Source organism: Erigeron canadensis, chromosome 1 (genome assembly GCF_010389155.1).
Source record: "Erigeron canadensis isolate Cc75 chromosome 1, C_canadensis_v1, whole genome shotgun sequence".
Lineage (NCBI taxonomy): Eukaryota > Viridiplantae > Streptophyta > Magnoliopsida > Asterales > Asteraceae > Erigeron > Erigeron canadensis.
Genome location: NC_057761.1, coordinates 35,446,065 through 35,467,136, shown reverse-complemented (window position 1 = coordinate 35,467,136; position 21,072 = coordinate 35,446,065). Strand labels below are relative to the sequence as shown.

Here is a 21,072-nt window from a genome sequence, read left to right as displayed (position 1 = left end):
TATATATACATATATATATGCTTATCATATATTGTAACAAAATAAACGTATCAAACACTGCTCTTAATGTCATCACTATACCCTTCTCGACCATCGTAGTACACATTCCAAAGCATGACACCTCCATAGTTTGGAAACTGCTTAGCAAACGGTATAACTTGTGAAAGCATTTCTTTCCTTGGAATATATCCTGCTGTCGTGGCATCAAGAGAAGCAGCTAATCCAACAAATAGCGTACTATTAGAAGATACCGAGGATGCCCATTTACGCCACGAGTTCATAAAACTTGTGGGATTGTTGGGATTGAAATCACATCGAGGGTTATCAAAGTATTGAACCCAAACATAGTCATATATGTCCAGGTTGGTACTAAGTGCATTTAGAAATAGACATTGTGGAGCCGTGGCTAGGTAAATCTTTTTGCGACTTTGACCATGTTCGCGTAGCCTAGTAGCAAGAGTAATATAACAAGCAGAGAATTGCTCCATGCCTTGTGTTATAACAAAGTCAACACCATCTAGGACCGCATCACCAAGAGGTCTGGAAGTTGACTGGCCACCAAGGAAGTTGTTCCATATATAATCAGCTACTTGACGGGCATCATCAAATGATGACAATGAATATGTACTGGAGCCACCCCCAATCGAGAGCATGACCTTCACCCCGTTTCTTTGACAATTATGGATGTCAATACTAACTCCTTGACATGCAGTAGGATCACAATGACCAGCAAGGTTCATCATAGGAGATTGGCCATTACCAAATTGAAAGAGAAACGCAATGTTAACTATACTATATTTTCCAGTGTTACATGCATCTTCAAGCTTACCCTCATTTGTATTTTGACCCCAATATACCACAAGCTGCCCGGCCTCGGATATCCAGGCCAAGGCAAGCAACAACAAAACTAGCGAGTAAAGCTTCATACCCATTTATTGTTTGTGTTTGTGATTCATTTAATTTAATTTGGTGTTGAATAGTCGGGGAGTTCAGAAGCTAGAGCAATCCCCGCTACACCATTAACCTAGATACACACAATCATACTCTTAACTCTCAAGTACAAGCCTCAAAGTACAAAAGAATCTGAAATGGGTGATTAAGTGTTGTAATAGTTGGGAAATACAAAAGCAGATGAAAATTGTAACATATGTAACCCCGCCAAAACCCAAAAAAATAAATAAATAAAGGAAGACATCAACCATAAGAACAGACCAAAAAGATTTCACAAAACCACAGATTAGCAACAAAAATTTCTTGCACAACAATCTAGAGCCAAATTTTTGAGAAGTTTACTTACCATTAATCAGTAATCAAGAATCACTTAAGACATGGACAGAGATTTTTTAATTGAAATCCATCAAATAGCTTGCAAATCGATATTCCTATATATATAAGATAACCTACCTGATCTGAAAATATAAGAAATTTTTGATAAGAAAACTTACCTGTTAATATCAATTGAATCCAAAGTATAGTAACTAAGTGCAAGGAATTGAGACGAGCAGATCGCCATGGATAACCTTCTCAACCAGCATAACCCTACAAACTCTTTGACATTAATACAAGACAATAAATTTGAATAAAAGTCAAAACTAAAAGACATAAATATATACAAATCACAGATAACGGATAGGTTGACTTACAACTAAAACTGATAATCAACATTAAAAGAATCCCAAGTCCTTGTCTCCTTGATCCTAGAAAACCATAACCCATCAGAAGTAGACATGAGAATTACTTATACTAAAAATTAATATTTAATGATGTTCGGAAAATAATAAGTATAATAAAATTCACACAACTAATAGCAGAGTACCCATAGTCCCATATACATTTAATCAAAAAAAAAAACCCCTAATCTTGACGAAAGGAAAAAAGAGAGAAAATACCAGAAACACAACCCTTATGTATGCTGCCCAAGGAAGGACATAGTACCGCGTCATCCAAATTATGGTAATGTAACATATTGGCCTGCACCCAAGTAATTAGAAGATGCCATTATGTAAACAAAAAAATATCAGGAGTTGCAGAAGTAATGAAAAAGAACAGGTAGAAGCACACAAAGGATTCAAGAAAATTTTCGCTACATGAGTACTCCATTGCCAAACGAATTAGCAGATGCTCATGCTCCACTGAATAAGAACCCCAAATTCAGCAAGATAGATCATAACAAACATAGACATGTCATTATAATATATTCACAAATAAGGAATAACAGAGTACACACATACCAAATGTTAAAAGATAAAATAAGCCGATAATGGATATCCTTAGCTCTGTTGGATCTTCAATCCTCCATGATCACTGCATTCAACACCAAACTTATCCATAGTCAACGTCTGACAATAAATGATTTACTCACAATGGAGACTGAGAAAGCAAAGAAATAACATAATAGTAGCAACGGAGAAAAGATATGTGCTGGTGATCCAACAGCAAGAACAGGTATCCAATCATTTTGGGTTCTTTCTTGGGCATGAGCATGCAACCATGTACCATGTAAACACAGATACACAACCATCTACCATGAACCAGTCCCAATTGATCTTTTTACGAGCCATATATGTACCAGCACCCTGTCATAACAACAATCAAATGGTAACCACCAGTAACCAACACCTTTCCAACTTATATAGGTTCAAAGCTTAACATCATGATTCCTTGAATATTGAAAACCCTAACCCAACCATTCTGCCACAAGAGTTGGTTATTATCAAAGAAAAAGTGACCAACAGAAGAACCAGATATTAGCAACCGAAACTTCTTGCACAAATAATCCCAAGTTTATGATAGTTTTATTTACCATTAATGGGTTATCATGAATTACATAGAAATGGGTAAACATATTTCCTAATCATGATCTAATAAAGTTAGCAGGAAACCTCTTTTCAAAAATAAATAGAAGGAAAAAGTTCATGTAACCCATTATTCTTTAGCTGATTTTCTTAGAAACCTCTTTTCACACACACACACACACACACACACACACACACATATATATTAAAATTAACAGTTACCGTTCACAAAAGGATCCTTGAGTGATCCACAATACCTCTATGTCAACTCGTCAAGTCCTGTTTAGAAGTTGTTGCCGTCAACTTTATTTACTGGACCATCCAAGGGACTCTAGATAGTTTATATCCCCCATATGAAACAGCAAACAGAGACGCTTCACATTCAATCTCTGCCATCCAGGTTGAAATAGTCCATATACCTCGGATTAAAAAAGAATTAACTAAAAACCATCTTGACAGGGCTAGAGCTTTAAGATCAGGTAATTGCAAGTAATAACCAGTTAACAGTGAAAAAAAATCCATATTGTGGCTTAATCGACATGCCATACTAAGAAGATAAAAACTCTTGCAGATGTTTGACATAATTAGGAAATTAGCCATTTCTAGTCTATATATTGAAACCAATCCTATATCCACGTTAATTCAGCAAAACAAGCAATTACTTTATTAAAATTTTGAAGATTCGGTGTAGTATTAAAATTGAGTATATAAAATATCAAACAGTCCATTTATACTCTTATCTATTTTAACCTAATCCCATGTTCATGTGTATACCACAAAAGTAAACTTGCCTTACATTAAGTTTGACTTATTTTTCTTTTCAAACCAAATATAGATTATATCGAGTTGCAAATCTCTAGTCTATATGTTGTGCAAGACAATTGACTGACTACATACATACTTCTACTAGGGGATTTCCAAAGCAATTGAAAATTCTAGTAGCATATGTAAGCCCAAGAATAAAACTGTAAAAATCATACAAAGCAGAGGATATTAAAAGCAGAATGCAATGCCCGCTACAAGAACCGCCTACATACACTTGATCAGCCCTCAAGTACAAGCCTCAAAGTACAAGAGAAGTTGAAACATGTGTTCAGGTGTTCTGATACAGGAATACAAAAGCAATTGAACATTTTAAAAAAATATGTAAACCCATCATTTTAGATGTCAAAAACACATGAAGTCGAAGAAGTGAAAGCTAAAGAAATCCTTCCTACAACCACCTATATACAATAGATCAACTCTCAAGTACAAGCCTCAAAGTACAAGAGAAATTGAAACATGTGATTAGGTGTTATCATAGAGTTGATAAATCAAAAGCAATTGAAAAATTTAGAGACATATGTAAGTCCATTATTAACAACATCAAAAACACAAAAAGTTGGGGAAGTCAAAAGCTAAAGCAATCCTCTCTACAACAACCACCTGAATACACACGATCAAACCCTCAAGTACAAGTCTCAAAGTACAAGAGAAGCTGAAACATGTAATTAGGTGTTATCGTGGAGTTGATAATACAAAAGCAATTGAAAACTTAAAAAACAAGTAATCCCTTATATTAAAAAACATCAAAACCACATAATTGAGGAACTTCAAAAGCTAAAGCAATTTCCACAAAACAACCACCTATATACACACAATCAAACACTCAAATTACAAGCCTCAAAGTACAAGAGCATTTGAAAAGGGTGATTAGATGTTATAGTAGTTGGAAAAGAAAAAAGCAATTGAAAATTTGAAGCTAGAGCAACCCCATTACTTAAGACGTAGAAACCACACAAAGTCGGAAAGTTCAAAAGCTAGAGCAATCCCCGCTACACCAACAACCTAATACACACAATCATACTCTCAAGTACAAGCCTCAAAGTACAAAAGAATCTGAAATGAGTGATTAAGTGTTGTAATAGTTAGGAAATACAAAAGCAGTTGAAAATTGTAACATATGTAACCTCGTCAAAACCAAGAAAAAAAAAAAAAGACACCAACCATAAGAACAGACCAGGAAGAGTTCACAAAACCAGAAATAAGCAACAAAAAGTTCTTGCACAACAATCTAGAGCCAAGTTTATATAAAGTTTATTTACCATTAATCAGTTATCAAGAATTACTTGGACATGAGCAAAGAAATTTTTTAATCAAGGTCCTACTTGATCTGAAGAAAAAAAAAAGAACTATTTGATCAGAAAACTTACCCGATAAAATCGGTTGAATCCAAAGTATAGTAACTAAAGGAATTGGGACGAGCAGATCGCCATGGATACCCTTGTCAACCAGCACAACCCTACAAACTCCTTGACATTAATACAAGAAAATAAATATGAATAAAACTCAAAACTAAAAGACATAGATAAATAAAAATTAAAAAATCACAAATAATGAATAGGTTAACTTACAGCTAAAAATTGATAATCAAAATAAACATGAAAAAAATCCCAAGGTCTTGGTCTTTTTGATCCTATAAAACCGTAATCCGGCAAAAGTAACACGAGAAATGGTTATAATAATATTTAATGCTGTTCGGAAAATAAATAGTATAAAAAAAGCCCTAATCTTGATGGAAGGAAGAAAGAATGCAATGTATGTTGATAAATCCCCTAATTATTCCTTCCTTTGAGCCCTAGACCAATATAAATAAATACATTCACAAAATTTGAAACACGCAATAGTACTGAAGTTAAAAACAAAACAAAACAAAAAAAGAAAAAGAAAAAAACCTCTAATCTTGATGGAAGAAGTTTTCCTATTAAGTGGCGATAGTCGAAACTCATCAAATTATTATCGAACATTGAAAGGAAAAGTTAATATCGATGGCCAGCAGAAGAAAGAAAAAGAGAGACGGATGATATGTCGTCGACCGTTGGGATGGTAGTGGATTTGGGGCGGGGATGAATTATTACTGTATTATTTTACAGTTACTATATATATACAATCTGTCTATGTGGGTCTCAGATATCGCGTTGATTCAACGCGGGGAAAAGATTAAACGCGGCGTTTTACTATCTTTGTGTCTCGTATATTTTAACATTTTTACTTTTAGCTATTCTTTTACGTATCTACCCCTTATAGGGTTGGGGAATCATCACAACTCCAAAATTCTAAACCCTCTCAAATTTTACCAATAAAATTTTGCCAATTCATTTTTCAACTTTTTCAATCAATTTTCCTAAGGCCATCCACATCCACAATCACAACCCAACCAAACGATTTCATTCATTAAAAAACTAATTTTTCTCTCTTAAATCTTTCCAATCCAACCAAACCAAAATTTTACACTCCCATTAACAACCCAACCAAAATTTTTTATTTTAATAAAAAATATTATATTTTTATGTCATTTAAAAGAAAATAAAAGTAAATCAATGCAAATGGCTTTGGTTATTTGGTTAGAATGTTGTCACGTCCCCCAATCAAACTCTCCAAACAAGTTGATCTGCCAATCAAGTCGTCATATGATGAACTCTTTTAATATTTTTTTTTATTAGTTTTTGATCCAACCGAACAAAAAGGAAAGTAGCGATGGGGATAGTCTAACCATTTTTAGTGATGTGCCTATGATTTTTACAACCCTCCACAATTTTTTAATTTTTACTCCCTTCGTCCCTAAATATTTGTCATAGCACCCAAAACACACATTTTAAGATATACATTTTATTTTTTTAAGCTGTAAAATGACAATAGTGTCCTCAAGTTATTTAGCTAAAGAGTCGTTTCTTTTTCCATGGCTAGCTAAAAATTCCAGCTTTATTTCTAGCTAAAGAGTCCTCATGTTATTTATGATAGGTTTAAAAAATGCCGCCATTTGTTTGACACACACTAACAATAGATTTAAACCTTTCACATTACAGTAGCTTTCCTTATTCCATTTAGATATGGAACTCTCACTAAACTCACGTACAAAACCAAATTTAGATATATGAAGCTCTTTCCTATTTGTCTCAGTAAGGAAAACATATCTAAAGCTTCTTGTTTTTTTGTTTGTTGGTGACAATGAAGAAATATAGAGCTTCATGTTTACTCTGAAACTTCATGTTCTAAAGGAAAAAGAAAGAAAATAAGCTTAATTTTTAGAAATTGACATTTAAAATGGGACGGAAGGAGTATTTTTTTTTATAGTTATAGTCTTTTTTTGTGTGGATCATTTGCTTGTAACAGGGTATCTAGCTTACGTTGTCTTAACCAGGTCCGTGCTAGAGAGTTCCTTCACCCTCAATACCTAGTTGGAGGAGAAACCCCCAACTAAACCGTCCGAAGGCACGACATTTAATTGGGGTAAAACCTTACCCTCTCTGCATGGCTCAAACCTGCTTCACTGAAGAACTTTTTGTGAAATTCCCTTAAATGTATTTCCAATGTTTCGAACTCGAGACCTACAACATGTAAAGCTGATGCTCAACAGTTATAATGAGATGTACTTAGTCATAACAAATACATTTAGTTTTAAATTTAATTCAAAATAAAAATATTATATATATATATATATACGAGAAAATCGAGTACGGGGTTGTCATGCACCCAACTTTGGTGAAAAACTCCTCACATACCAATATTTTAATATTTTGAATAAATGTTTGGCCCCCATGATTTTTATGGTTTAAAAAAAGGTATGTGAGAGGTTTTTCACCTAACTTCGGTGCCTAACAGCCTCATAATCTCTTCCCTATATATATATATATATATTATATAGGGAAGTGAATATGGGGCTGTCCCCCATCTAAGTATAGATTGAGAACTCCTCACAATTGGTTTTTTCAATCCATAAATATCATGAGGGCCCCATTATTTGTTTAAAATACAAATAATGTTAAAATATATGTGTGTGAAGTGTTACACATCTATGTTTAGATGGGGAACAACCCCATATTCACTTTTCCCAATATATATATACTAAAATAGTAAAATGTTATATACTTTTACAAATGTTCTAAGCATACATAATACAACTATCTATTGCATGCATAGATAAAATCATAAGATTTTCTTATTACCTATGAGAAATATTTACATTAGGTAAAAAGAAATAACTAACGGTCTTAACAGTTGTTAAGTGTTGTTTGGCTAGCTAACGTAGTTACAAAAAGATATTTAATGGAGTTTATTTTCAAGTTTAAGTTTTTTGACTTTTGCCACTAAAGTTTTGTCTTATTTACTTTTTGCCACATAACTTTTGGTTTTTAACCTTTTCTCATCAAAAGTTTATTTCTTTCTTATTGTTACCACATAACTTTTACTTTTTAAATTTTCGTTACATTTTTTTTTATTTTCGTTACATTTCCCTTTTTATTTTGCCACATAACTTTAACAAGCTTTGTTTTCAAGTTTAAATTTCTTAACTTTCGTACTTTTTTTCACATAACTTTGTTTTTTTTCAGTCTCGGAAAGTTTTCTTTTATTTGTTTTTCTCCCGAGTCAACGTCCGGGTAGGAATACTAGTTTCATACTAAAACTCAAGGATTAAAAGTATATCTTCAAAAACTATAATAGCTATCTAGTAAGTAAGTAATAGTCAGGGGGTAAAAATGAAAATTTTGAAAAAAATTATGTCATCTACTTATCTATACTCCGTGTCTCTGTCTTCTTTGTTTGATATCAAAACACATACATTTATACCACCTGCAAAAGTCTTTTTCTTTTAAAATAAGTGGTCAAAGCATGCACTCTCCCCTGCATTTTTTGACCATTGAACGGTCACATCTTCAAGCCCTCGTTCCAACCCTCCGCTGCTTCATAGCCCGCTCCATTCAACCCTCCAGCCAACCCGCTGGGTCGGTGGCGGTGTTTTCCAATGGGTTAAGGCCAACCTGCCCTCAACTAGCCTTAACTCTGTATGCTCTTATAGCTAATAATAATGAATCACAAACCGCATTTACCCATTTTAATTTACTTGCATTATAGCTTGTCACATGTGATTCTGTTAAAATAACTAGATAAAATAACTGTTCAAAATGAGTATTAAAGAAATAGTTTGAATTGAAAAAAGTACCTGCCATATTGGCTTGCAAACCCTTAGAAGGAGATTTGTCATTTAGCAGATTCATCAGTTTTGGCTCATCCCTTGTTTTTATACACTTAGATAGGAAGAAAAAAAAATGTATAAAGGTAAATAATGAGCAGACTTGGTAATAGCAAATTATAACTCTAATACGGAGTTAGGCCATTGTGTAAAAAGAATAAGGGCTAAACAATAAATAAATTCCACATTCTCACATATACAAAAGAAACACTTAAAAAAATGAGATGATTGAATGAATTAATTAAATAATAAATGTAAGATTTCATGGAAAACATTGGTGAATAAACAAATAGTCAAATACTTAAGAAAAGGATTTTTGGAAAATTAAATAAATAAATACTCTCAGGTTACCATTCATCAAATAAGAATAAAACAAATACTTAAAAAAATTATACATATTACATTATTAATCCAAAGTATTGGGAGGGCCAGCCACTTCCTTTTCTGGTCTTTAATACCTTCCGCCCTTGATGATAAAGCTACAATAAGTTTTAATTATCTACAATAATGTTTTTTTTATACAGTTATATACTATGCAGTCAAACATGTACATATGTTATAGATGACTAATAATTGTTGTAAATATATCGTTTCCTTTCTTTTACACCTTTTATCAACGTTTGTCATAATTATACATGCATATATTGTTATTTTTCTTTCTTCTATACTAATCAAGTTTCGAAGTTTGAACTTCTAGCTGCCCGTTTAATTAACTCAATTCTTATATAAAAGTATTGATTACTAGCAGGGGCGGTACTAAATGTACCCCCCTCCAAATTTAAACTTTGTCATGTATTTTAAAATTTTCATAAATTTTTATAAATTTTCTATAGGTTTTTAACATTTTTCCCCCTTTTAGATTTATTTTTCATAAGTTTTCTAAGTTTGTCCCCTTTAAAAATTTTTCTTGGTACCACCTCTGATTACTAGATTATTAAGTACTTATTACGGCCGGTCGTAGTTAACTTCACCCTCCGCTACAACATATGCGAGATACGTACGTCATGAACATGACGTAACAATATGAACGCCATGCCATGGAAACTTAACAGATCACGTCTACTCCTTATTTTATAAGTACCACCTAATTAACTGATGATTAATTTGATGTCAGTAGTCCACATATATGCAACACGTATGCATTGACATTATAACTTTAACGCGCATTCACATTATATATATTACTTTATAACTTAAATGACTACTGTATTCCGACTCAATGTTCGTAAAAAATGACTATTATATTATAATGTTAAGTTGTTACACCAGTTAATTAGTTAGAAGCCACTCAACAAGAACGGGAGCTGTATATTTCAATATATTAATTTATTGACATTAATTTGCAAATATAAAATTTAGACAACTATACACTAATTGAGTTCACACATATTTCTGCTACGACAACGTGTTTATCATGTAACTTTAGAATCCAAAACCTATAATTAAGTTGACGGGATATCAGATCACATACTCACAAAGACCAAGGTTTATGGTCTACATAGAAATATCGTTACAATCTCAACACACACATGCAAATATAATCTTCTAAAAACTCTTACAATTTTCAAAATTATCATATTGATTTAATCGCTATTTGTTTATAACATGTCAGATAATCATACTACATCATCATATTACGATGCATCCCAATTTGAAAACATAGGTGTCGTAAACAAACATATATATCTTATTAGCGAGGGACCCTTGGCAGATAGATGAGAGCACAACCATTGGCAGATAGATGAGAGCACAACCACTATCACAGTGGATATAACCGCCTAAGTAACTAAGCAACACCCGATGTTGTTTTCTATGGGTTTTAGGTAATCATAGTATTTCGACAATTAACATATGAGAGAGGTTAGATGTAAACAACCTTATAATTAATCATACCTAAGTAGAGAGACTGCTTTCACTTTCTATCTAAATGATAAATCGAAAAGGACCTCCGGTGTTTACACAGGTTGAGGATTGAACCTTACCTCTGTTTTCAAAGACAAGAGTTTAATACTTAACCCAACCATGTTACTGTACTGTTAAATTATATTAATAAAAACATTTTGAGTATTTCAAAAATAAAAAGCTGAAAGGAAAGGAGTTGAGTTTGTTTTGCTACAAAGTAATTATTAATAATCTTAATATATATATATATATATATATATAATATAAATGTAACTGAGCTAACCTCAAATCTTCAATTGACCAATCACAATCTTTAATTTCTTAAAATTAATTAAATTAACACATGTCTAAATTAATTTATACCTTTTGATTTTCCATCATTAATTTACACTTTAACCCAATTTAAAAATAATTAATACTTTACTCAATAATGTTTATCTAATAACAAAATATAGTTAAAAATTAAAGAGATTACAACATTTGGATTAATACGAATTAATATTTATATCAATATTTTATTTTATATTATTGATTGTAATCAAACTAATTGTAATATTGTTGTTATTAGTAATTGTAATCAGACTATAACTAGGATAATCATTGTTATTATATATTAGCAATTGGAATCAAACTATATTAAGGATACAAATTCTTCAAATAACTGAACTCTACAAATAAAATGACAACACACGAAATCATTGAAAACTCCATGAAACGTACAGATGCTACTTTTATCGTTTTTAACAACCATGAATATCGAAAACAAAGTTACTTTTTTCAAGACATTAATGAGAACTCAGTCAATTATGTAATCAAAGTTATGACATTCGTTGCTTTTTTATAAAAGTTTGTTAAATACTCTGCTACATCATCTAGCCTTAATATGAGTATTGCTTTCATTATTATTCCATTTTAGTATCTTAAATCCTTTTTAAGTATAATTTTACATATAACGGATAAGTATTTTTTTTGTTTTATATACTAATTCTTATAATAATGATGTTATAAACTCGTGTATTTGTCACGAGTCGGGTCTAAGAACTAGTGCTATTTAATAATTATTTAAGGGATGAAAAAAAAAAAAAACCCTTAATTGATCATATACATATGAGATGAGAAGCAAAGTTCAAACACAAAAAAAAAAACTGCAACTGTTCATATATTTCAAAAGGACATGATCAGCTTAACACGATACATAGTAAATTAAGGTGTAAATTAACGTACCCTGATAATACACCGCAACGTGAGTAAACCAAACTAATTGCTACCATATAAATATTACACTTACAATACGCAATAGAAATAAAACAAGTCTATATATATAACACAACATGCTTGATCGATCAACTAATTAAAATATCCACCACCATTCGATATTTCAATTGTATGCATGATCAAAACTTCTAAACTCACAATATCTGATGCACATACGATATCAATCACAACGCTAGCTTCAACAACAGGCCGGATCGGAAGAATTGAAATCTTCCAATGAATAAGCAGCAGCTTTGCTAAATTGTGCCTGTTGATTCACGCACAGTAATATATATTAGCATTAACAGGATGTTGATATCAAACAACGCACATACGCGGTGATGTGTGTGAAACAACGACTACTATAGATGCAAACCATATATAGTTTGCATGCAATCGATCGTGTTAACAGGCACACCTTAATTATTAGTTTACCAATAATATGCATACAAATATATATATATATATATATATATATATATATATATATATATATATATATGTAGAGTTATATATATGAGAATACTAAAAAACTTAATATTGATGTATTATAAATTCATAAAATTACTAACTTTGTATATAATTATATTATAATTAATTAAGTGTTTTCTGTCAAAATCGAGTTAAAATCTTGATTAAGATCCTTTTTTATGTACCATTTAATTAAACAAAGTTTTGAGTATGAAACTAATACTGAGGTCAAAAGGGTAGAAATTAATTAAGCATGATTATGGTAGACTTTATTATTTAGTGGAACATGATATATACAAGTAATTCATACAACACCACCTCTATAAATATGAGTAATTACCTGCTTGTTGAATCGCATGATTTTATGCTCATCGTTAAGAATTAGTTTGACCAGATCTCCTGTTATAAGCTTTACCTAGAGTACAATTAATAAATTGATAAATTAACTCTCATGGAGTAGTATGAAATAGGTCCCAACAAAACAAAATTACAAAACATGTATGTATATAACTTAATGATACTAAAAGTCTAATATTCATGACTTACTAAATGAACAAAGAAATCAATTTCTTTGGCGTCATCAGACAGAAAGTAATCAAAGGTAGTTGTAATGAGCTTATACGAAAAAGCTGCCCCTGATAAAGCTCCCATGATTACACCTTCTATTAACCTAATCTTGTTATTTCTCCATCCTATCACTGCCCCTGCGATTAATCCAAGTGTTGCCCCAACTGCAATATATACAAGTTGTGAGAAAAAAAAAATTATAACTTTGAAAAAGTTTGCACGATGGAAAAGAACAAGAAAGATTCATGCATGTGGTAATATATGTTTACGAGTGCTAATTATTACCAACTCCAAACTCGAAGACTAAGAAGACGAAGAGTGATCGGATGACTACTGCCGAAACAACGGAGCAGCAAAGCTCTCTCATCTTAAATTCTCGATTTTTAGAATTTCGTTTGACTGGTTTTAGACAAGGGTTACTTGTATATTTATATTCGTAATAAAAGGTGTATTTTAGGAAACTTTTAAAGATTAGGAAACTTCAAGAACCCTTTTTCTATTAATTTTATAAGGTAATATTGTATTTTTCTAAAATTAATTAACTAAATTTATGAAAATTAAAAGGAAAGGTATCCTTTTTTTTTTCAATTAATAAATTTTAAAAGAAATTAAATAATTTATTTTAACTACTATTTGTTCTATCATAACATCAAATATTTTTAATAAATATTAAAAAAAATTGTATACACAACTTATAATTAAGTTCTCATGGTCTTTCTGAAAAAATAAATTTCCCGACACAAGAAAAATATATATATATATGTATATAGAGGAAGAGTTATTTGAGAACTCACAAATAAAAAAGAACGCGAAAACAATTCTGGACCACTCATTTTCTTATATTTTCTCTCTCTTCCATTAAATATGAAAATTCACCTAAATCATTTAAAATGCTTTATCTCACAAACCGTAAATCGTTAGACGAAACAAAAAGCATGAGTAGTCTTAAAATTTCGTCCTCTTTCATTAGAGATCCAATTCGATATAATTTTGACGACTTTTTAATTTTCATTTTTTTTTCCATTGTGTTCATCCTACAAATGTGTAAGATCATTATTTTCACATGTAAATTAGTAGATGAACATATATACACAACAATGAAGGTCAATGGTGGAGCCCGTCAATCCATGGCAGAGCCATGGTAGCCAAGGATGGAGCCCGTCAGTCCATGACGGAGGAATAACGGCTAAGGGCGGAGCCCGTTAGGTAGATCACCTCTCACTGGTCATCCCCTATGACCTATCACCCTCTATGACCTATCACCCTATGACCTATCACCCTCTATGACCTATCACCCCCACTAGCTTTGGTTTATGAATATCCTTAAGGGTGAAGCCCGTTCCGAATCATAATTTTTGTTCAACACACATGTGTAAATTGAACCTACACATGTGTAAGTTCAACCTACACATGTGTAAGTTATGTGTAACTACCAAAAAGCAAACGAAAATTAAAAAGTCGTCAAAAGTATATCGAATTGAATCTCTAATGAAAGAGGACGAAATTTTAAGACTCCCAATGCTTTTTGTTTTGTCTAACGATTTACGGTTTGTGAGTTAGAACATTTTGAATGATTTGGGTGAATTTTATTATTTAATTGAAAAGAGGGAAACATGAAAAGAATGTGTGATCCAGAATAGTTCTTGAATTTTTTTTTTAGGGGTTCTCAAAATAACTCACCCTATATATATATATATATATATATATATATATATATGGATAAAAATATATAACTCACATCTTAATATTTTAAAATCCATGTAAATTATGAGAGTTCAATTCAATCATCTATTCATTATTTAATAAATATTAAAAAAAAAAAATAGAATACAAGATGTTATAAGCTTAAATACATGAATCAGATAGTCACTTTTCTATATATATATGTTGCATTTGACATTGATGCGCTGCTGATAATTTTTTAAATGAAATGGTGTACGTACGTGTGTGTGAAATCACATGATTATGATTAATTATGTTGGGAGGCCTACATAGTAAAGACTTTAAGAGTATAATAATAATTAACTAATGGGGAGTGATATTTATACAATAAAATTTAGTCATCTACAACAAAAGTACAATTTGTATTACACAGTGTATAACTGTATCATGCAGGATTTGTTGTAGATGGCTAATATTTGTTGTAACAATATCACTTCCCTTAACTAATTGATCAATATAAAGTTTTTAAGGGTTGTGGGTCTGGTGAGATTTTGATACCGATAATAATTAAGTCATTTAGATGATGTTTGTGATTACCTCTCTTAAAATGATTATTTAATTAATACGTAAATTTATGATCGCGAAATGAGGCGGATATGTGGGTGGTGATGGCAGAGCTGGTGGTGGGGCCGACAGTGGAGCTGACAGTAGGGACGACGATGGTTGTGATTATAAGAGTAATTGATGTTAAAAGTAGTATTGTATTTATTTTAAGTGTTGAGAGATATATATTGTAAATTATTTCATTAAAGGTATTATATGTATATTAGGTAGAGATGTTTAAATTATTAAATAAATGAGAGAAGTATGTTTGGTTTTTTAAAGGCGGAAAGTTTAATAAAGAAAAAAATGAATTGTTTTATATAGTATATATAGATATAAACACAAATAATTTAAAATAATTTTTACATGAAAAAATGATTACTCCTATGAAAACACAAATTGAAAAACACAAAATCTATTTTTATAAACAAAGCACAAACACCCCTCAATATACTCTAATATTTCGACATATATAACCTGCATTAAACAAAGACTTAAAGTTTTACTCGTATTGTTTTCCGTTACTAAAAATTATAGAAAACACAATCGGTTCAACGTTTTCCCAATCATGTAATAGAACATGTGATGTGGAGAGGGATCGACGTTGGCGACGTCTCATCGATATGGCCACTGGGCCTTCCCGATCTGCGTCTAAAGGTGTTATGGATTCAAACAATCACATTTCAGCATCGTCAACATTTTATTTGGCTTTTAGAAATATATATAATTTATCTATAATATTTTTTTTGTGTGTGTGCAAGTGAGTATATAAGTTTTTAACAGACGATGTTATAGTATATTTTATATACTTCGCAAGATGTCAAAACACGAAAAAAAGTTGCATCAAATAGTTAGCACTTTGGGATTAATCTTTACTACTTTATAAAGCAAAAGCCTATTTTTATTTTTAGAAAGTTCTGTCTTTAAAATACCGAAAGTGTCCTTGGACATTTTATGTTTTTAATGAATTAATTTACATTTCAACCCTTATCTTTTAAAATATTTTTATTATCATCTTTACATCAACCTACAATCCTAAACCATTTGACACCGTCACCACCACCAATAATACCATCACCGACAACACAAAACCGTCATCCCCGCTAACGCCGCCGCATTGCGCGGGTACCATGCTCGTACTTTATAATAATCATGACAACTTAACCTTACCGAGATAACAACTATAAAAAGTAAAAAAAAAAAAAAAAAAAGATTTACTTTTTCACTTGAGAAAGCTAAATTGAAATTTAAAAACTTCTTAACTAGATAGTAAAAACTAAAATGATTGAAAGTACTCAAGTATGCATCGTATTTTAAATTAACCCACCAAATAATACTACTTATTCATTTGTTTAGTTGACTTAATTTATTTTTTTTTCTCAACATTCAATCGGAATAAGAAATCTAAGAAACCTCACCATATAATAGTTAAACTTTACATGTACTTTAGACAACGAGATGTTGACCATGAACCGTTACAAATATTCAAAAGAAAAACTCTAAAGGTGTGTTTGGTATTGAGAAATGAATCAGGAGAAATGGAAATGAATTGATTTCCCATGTTTGGTACTTTGGTATGGCTAGGAAATTAAAACACGGAGAAATACAAATTCTCTGAGAAATAATATTACATATATATAAAACCATTTCTCCCATTTCTTTCATTTTGGGATGGAAATACAGAGAAATTAATTGTGCAAGACTTTTTCATCTTTTTTCTTCTCTTTTTCCTTTTTGTTTTCTTTTTGCTTATCTTCTCCTCCACTAAATATTTCTTTAGAAACGATCACAAATTGGAGTTTTGGATTTCTCGTGGGATATCTCGTGGTGGTGGTGCAACGATGGAGAAGGAGGTATCCTCCGTTGGTGCTGCCGGTGCTGATGGACTCTAAATATGGTGGAGGGATCTGACTGTACGGCGGTGGTGGTCTTGCAAATCGGAATTCCATTTGACGGCAATACAATGATTATAATTTGGTGGTGATCTGAAAAAAAAGTAAGTAACTCTCAGTGCCGCCTTCCGCGAGTTTTGAGTCCCAATACCTCCACGGTGTATGGGGGAGGTTAAGATGTAGGCTGACCTTACCTCTACCTAAATAGAGAGGCTGCTTCCAGTTTCTACCTAAATGGTAGAAAATGCCCTCTAACCTTTGTATGGGATGAGAATCGAACCCATAAACTCTGTCTCCAAAGACAAGGATGTTTACCACTAATACAATCATGCTGCTTCGGTGGTGATCTGACAATTACTATATTATGTATACATGAGCAAAAATATAGATTACGGAGATGTAGAAATACACGTAAATAAATATAGATAGATATATACACTGTAAATAGATATGGATAGATACACTTTATAATATAGATACATGTAAAAGGATATAGATGGATAAATAAAGAATCATTGTTGGTAAATACTACTCGTACCATATTCATTTTATTTTATTTTATTTGATATTTGTTTTCCAATATACTCCGTAAAAATTTAGTTTAATTTTTTAATTTCTTAGTTTAATTCTTTGATTTTTACCAAACAATGGAAATTATAAAATTTCTCCACCATTTCATTTCTCTGCATTTCATTTTTCTTATTCATTTAATTTCCACATATTTCTCTTTACCAAACATACCCAAGACTTGTCATCCCTATAAATTGAGCTCAAAACTTAAGGTAAAATCTAAGATTGTCTCTGACCGGTTGGAGTGTTGGACTAGACATCATTGCCTAGTTGACTTAAGTTGACTTAAATATTGTACTCCATGCATGCATTAACATTAATGTACTCGTAATACTATTAGTTTGTTTTCTCCTCAGTCCTCACATACTATCTTTGCTTTTTAGTATTAAAAAAATATAATAATATAATTTCGTTGATTTGTTTTCAATGTTAAGTTATGGCTTTCGCACGTTTCTGTTTATGTACGAACCCGACTTTGCTTATTCGACTTCCGTATTAGTGCAACAATTATATTATTTGATTGTATGTATATTTGTATGGCTGATCCACAAACACTTTACTAGTAGCCCTTTGGCTAGACCTCGTCCATGTCTTGGATCGGTTGCTTTCCTTTTATGGGCTCAATGGCTCTATTTGGGTCAATGTTTCATACTTTTATAGTTTTATTATCATCTATGTTCCTGCTTCTGTATGACAATTCATCTCTGCCTCATATGAGTTAACCGAAATCTAAATGACCACTAATGCAACTTTATGTTTTTTAATAGTTTGATTCTTACCTGGTTAAATATTTGTCAACATATATTATAAAAAATTAACATGTTATTAATTATATATATTTCTCACGTATTACACGGGTATTTATCTAGTTAATTAAGAAAATATAACTTTGTACTTGTATCATATGTAAAGACGGGCAGAGCTATATGGGGGGTAGGGTTGGTCATGACCCATCCCCCATCACATACATACAAGTATATGGTAGAGGATTTTTATGTCATTTGTAAAGCTTGGTAGTATATCTGAAAATTTGGCACACCCATCTCTATTTATTTTGACATGCTGGATTGGTTTAGCTTAATTTATACCTCTCTTCTTAATCAATGGTAAAAAAAAAGGAAAGAAAAAAAAAGGTTACCCATTTGCTGTGTATGGGTTATTTTGCTCCGTCAAGTTCATGAAAAAGAAGGTGACTTTTGGCTTTTGTCTTTTTGCCTTTTTTCCTACTACTCTATTAATATATAATATTATATTTGATTTGATAGTTGTTTTCACTTTAGACCCCCAAGATATTATACTGTTTACAAACTTGTAAACTTATAAGTGAAGAGTTGGTTTATACTTTTTAATTAACAAAATGCGTTTTATACACATAATGTTCTTTTTTTATAATTCAATATGATATGGTATTAAAATTAATATAAATATTAATATGACATCAATAATTTTGGATTTCAGTATGAGTTAATAATAAAATGGTTCGAAATGATAATTTAATGTATTAGTGACATTGCAACAACACATTGAGTGAGTGTTTTTTCTTCAGATGTATAGGACACATACTTCATGCCATATGTCTGTTTTTTTTCTTAATAAAAAAGCTTCAAATGCACTACCAAGTTGCTTAAAGAACCAATGGAAAAATAACTCGTATAGACTCAACCTTTCACCTTAATTTTTGTCATTTTAGTCACCCATCTTTTATTTTTATTAAAATAGGATGAAACTTTTCATTTTTTAACCACTATAATCACTCACTTTTTATTTTTGTTAAAGTAGGATGCAACTTTTCAATTTTTAACATTTTGGTTATCTGACTTTTATTTTTATTAAAATGACAACTAATGTTTACCCATTGCCTATTCTCTTTGACATAAAAATCAATTCCTATTTTAATTTTAGCTTTAATCATTAGATTCATAAAAATAATATATAAAGATATATATGATGCATAACATAAGATACATATATGATATTAAAGTAATATTCATTATAAATCATTTAATCTTTTATTAAATTTTAAAAAATATTATATAAACAACAACAAAAACAATGATTTTAAATACAAAGATATTTAAAAGGTTTTCGATTCCTTTCGTTACAAAGAAATTTCAGGTTAAATATAGAAAAGGTAAATAGGTATGATTGGATTTAATAATGGTGTTGATCGTGTCACCCTAAGTTTTGATGACAAAAAATAACTGTTTTAAGTGACATGATAAGCTATGTGGAAGCTAGGGGTGTTCACGGTTAAAGAACCGGACCGAACCGAACATCTATAGGACCGAACTGAAAACCAGGAATGCAAAAAAATAGAACCGAAGACCGGACCGGTTTTCTCGGTCCGGTTCATGTTCGGTTTTTAATCGGGTTTGTCGGGTTGATAGGTTGGGCCGAACCGAGTTATTTAACATGAAAATCATCAACTGAAAGAGAAAATTGGCGAGCACCTAAAACATGTAACATAGATAATCTATTTGGACGTGAATGGAACGAAATCTCAAGTAGAGTCTATAGTCAACATTATTGTCACACTTTCACTCAATACAAGAACCCAATATTAACTACAGAGCACAATAATTAACAAGAACCCAATAGAATCTCTGCCGTCGATAAATATACTTTAAGGTTACTAAAAATTTAAAACCTAGAGAAAAATGCTATCAAATAAAGTTTACGTATATATTATGTGATTATGTGATATGCTATTAAAAAATATGTATATTGTTGTTTTCCTAAAAAGGTGCAAAGATCCCACCAAACATTTATGCATGATTTATTGTATATTCTCGGTTCGGTCTAACTCTCGGTTTTCTCGGTTTATAAGTGGAACCGAACCGAGAACCGAAATAGTAAAATATACGGAACCGTGGACCGGACCGTCACCCTCAGTCATGTTCGGTTTCGGTTCAATATCGGTCCGGTTTTTCGGTTTTTTCGGTTTGGACCGTAATATGAACGCCCCTAGTGGAAGCTAAGATGGACTCTTTGTAAGTTACCTAGTTACATGTTGGTGTTCATGAATACTTTAATACCGTTTTTCAGCAATTTTATATAATGTGAGTGATTAATATAAAAACTTATGCATATGTTACATTACATTTTAACAAAAATATAAGTTGAGTGACTAAAGTGGTAAAAAAGTGATGAATAAATGACTAAAGTGATAAAAAGATGAAAAGTTGCATCTCATTTTAACGAAAATAAAAGGTGAGGGACCAAAGTGGCAAAAAAGTGAAAAATCGAGTTTATACTAGTGATTTTTCCCAACACCCCCCCCCCTCCTTTTTCGAGCCCCCGTTGAAAGACCTCAACTAATGTTTCCCAACACTAATTTTGGCCCACC

General features: G+C 31.4%; 2 protein-coding genes across 2 annotated transcripts; both read right to left on the bottom strand.

Annotated features, from left to right (window-relative positions):
* Positions 1 to 15: 15 nt before the first annotated feature.
* LOC122586081 (acidic endochitinase-like) lies at positions 16 to 979 on the bottom strand. The gene has a single exon (XM_043758186.1). It carries the CDS (start codon positions 930 to 932, stop codon positions 51 to 53), a length of 882 nt encoding a protein of 293 aa, XP_043614121.1. The 5' UTR covers positions 933 to 979; the 3' UTR covers positions 16 to 50.
* An 11,181-nt stretch (positions 980 to 12,160) lies between these two features.
* LOC122591037 lies at positions 12,161 to 13,366 on the bottom strand. The gene is made up of 4 exons (XM_043763229.1): positions 13,285 to 13,366; positions 12,979 to 13,163; positions 12,773 to 12,847; positions 12,161 to 12,229 (listed from the first exon to the last, which is right to left on the bottom strand). Exons 1-4 carry the CDS (start codon positions 13,364 to 13,366, stop codon positions 12,161 to 12,163), a joined length of 411 nt encoding a protein of 136 aa, XP_043619164.1.
* Between the last annotated feature and the right edge of the window lie 7,706 nt (positions 13,367 to 21,072).

Coding starts and splice junctions, on each gene's coding strand:
- LOC122591037 (XM_043763229.1), bottom strand. CDS start 13,366: ATGAGAGAGCTTTGCTGCTCCGTTGTTTCGGCAGTAGTCATCCGATCA. Junction 12,848..12,978: donor TTGATTTCTTTGTTCATTTA/GTAAGTCATGAA, acceptor ATTGTACTCTAG/GTAAAGCTTATAACAGGAGA. Junction 12,230..12,772: donor TCATGCGATTCAACAAGCAG/GTAATTACTCAT, acceptor GTGAATCAACAG/GCACAATTTAGCAAAGCTGC.
- LOC122586081 (XM_043758186.1), bottom strand. CDS start 932: ATGGGTATGAAGCTTTACTCGCTAGTTTTGTTGTTGCTTGCCTTGGCC.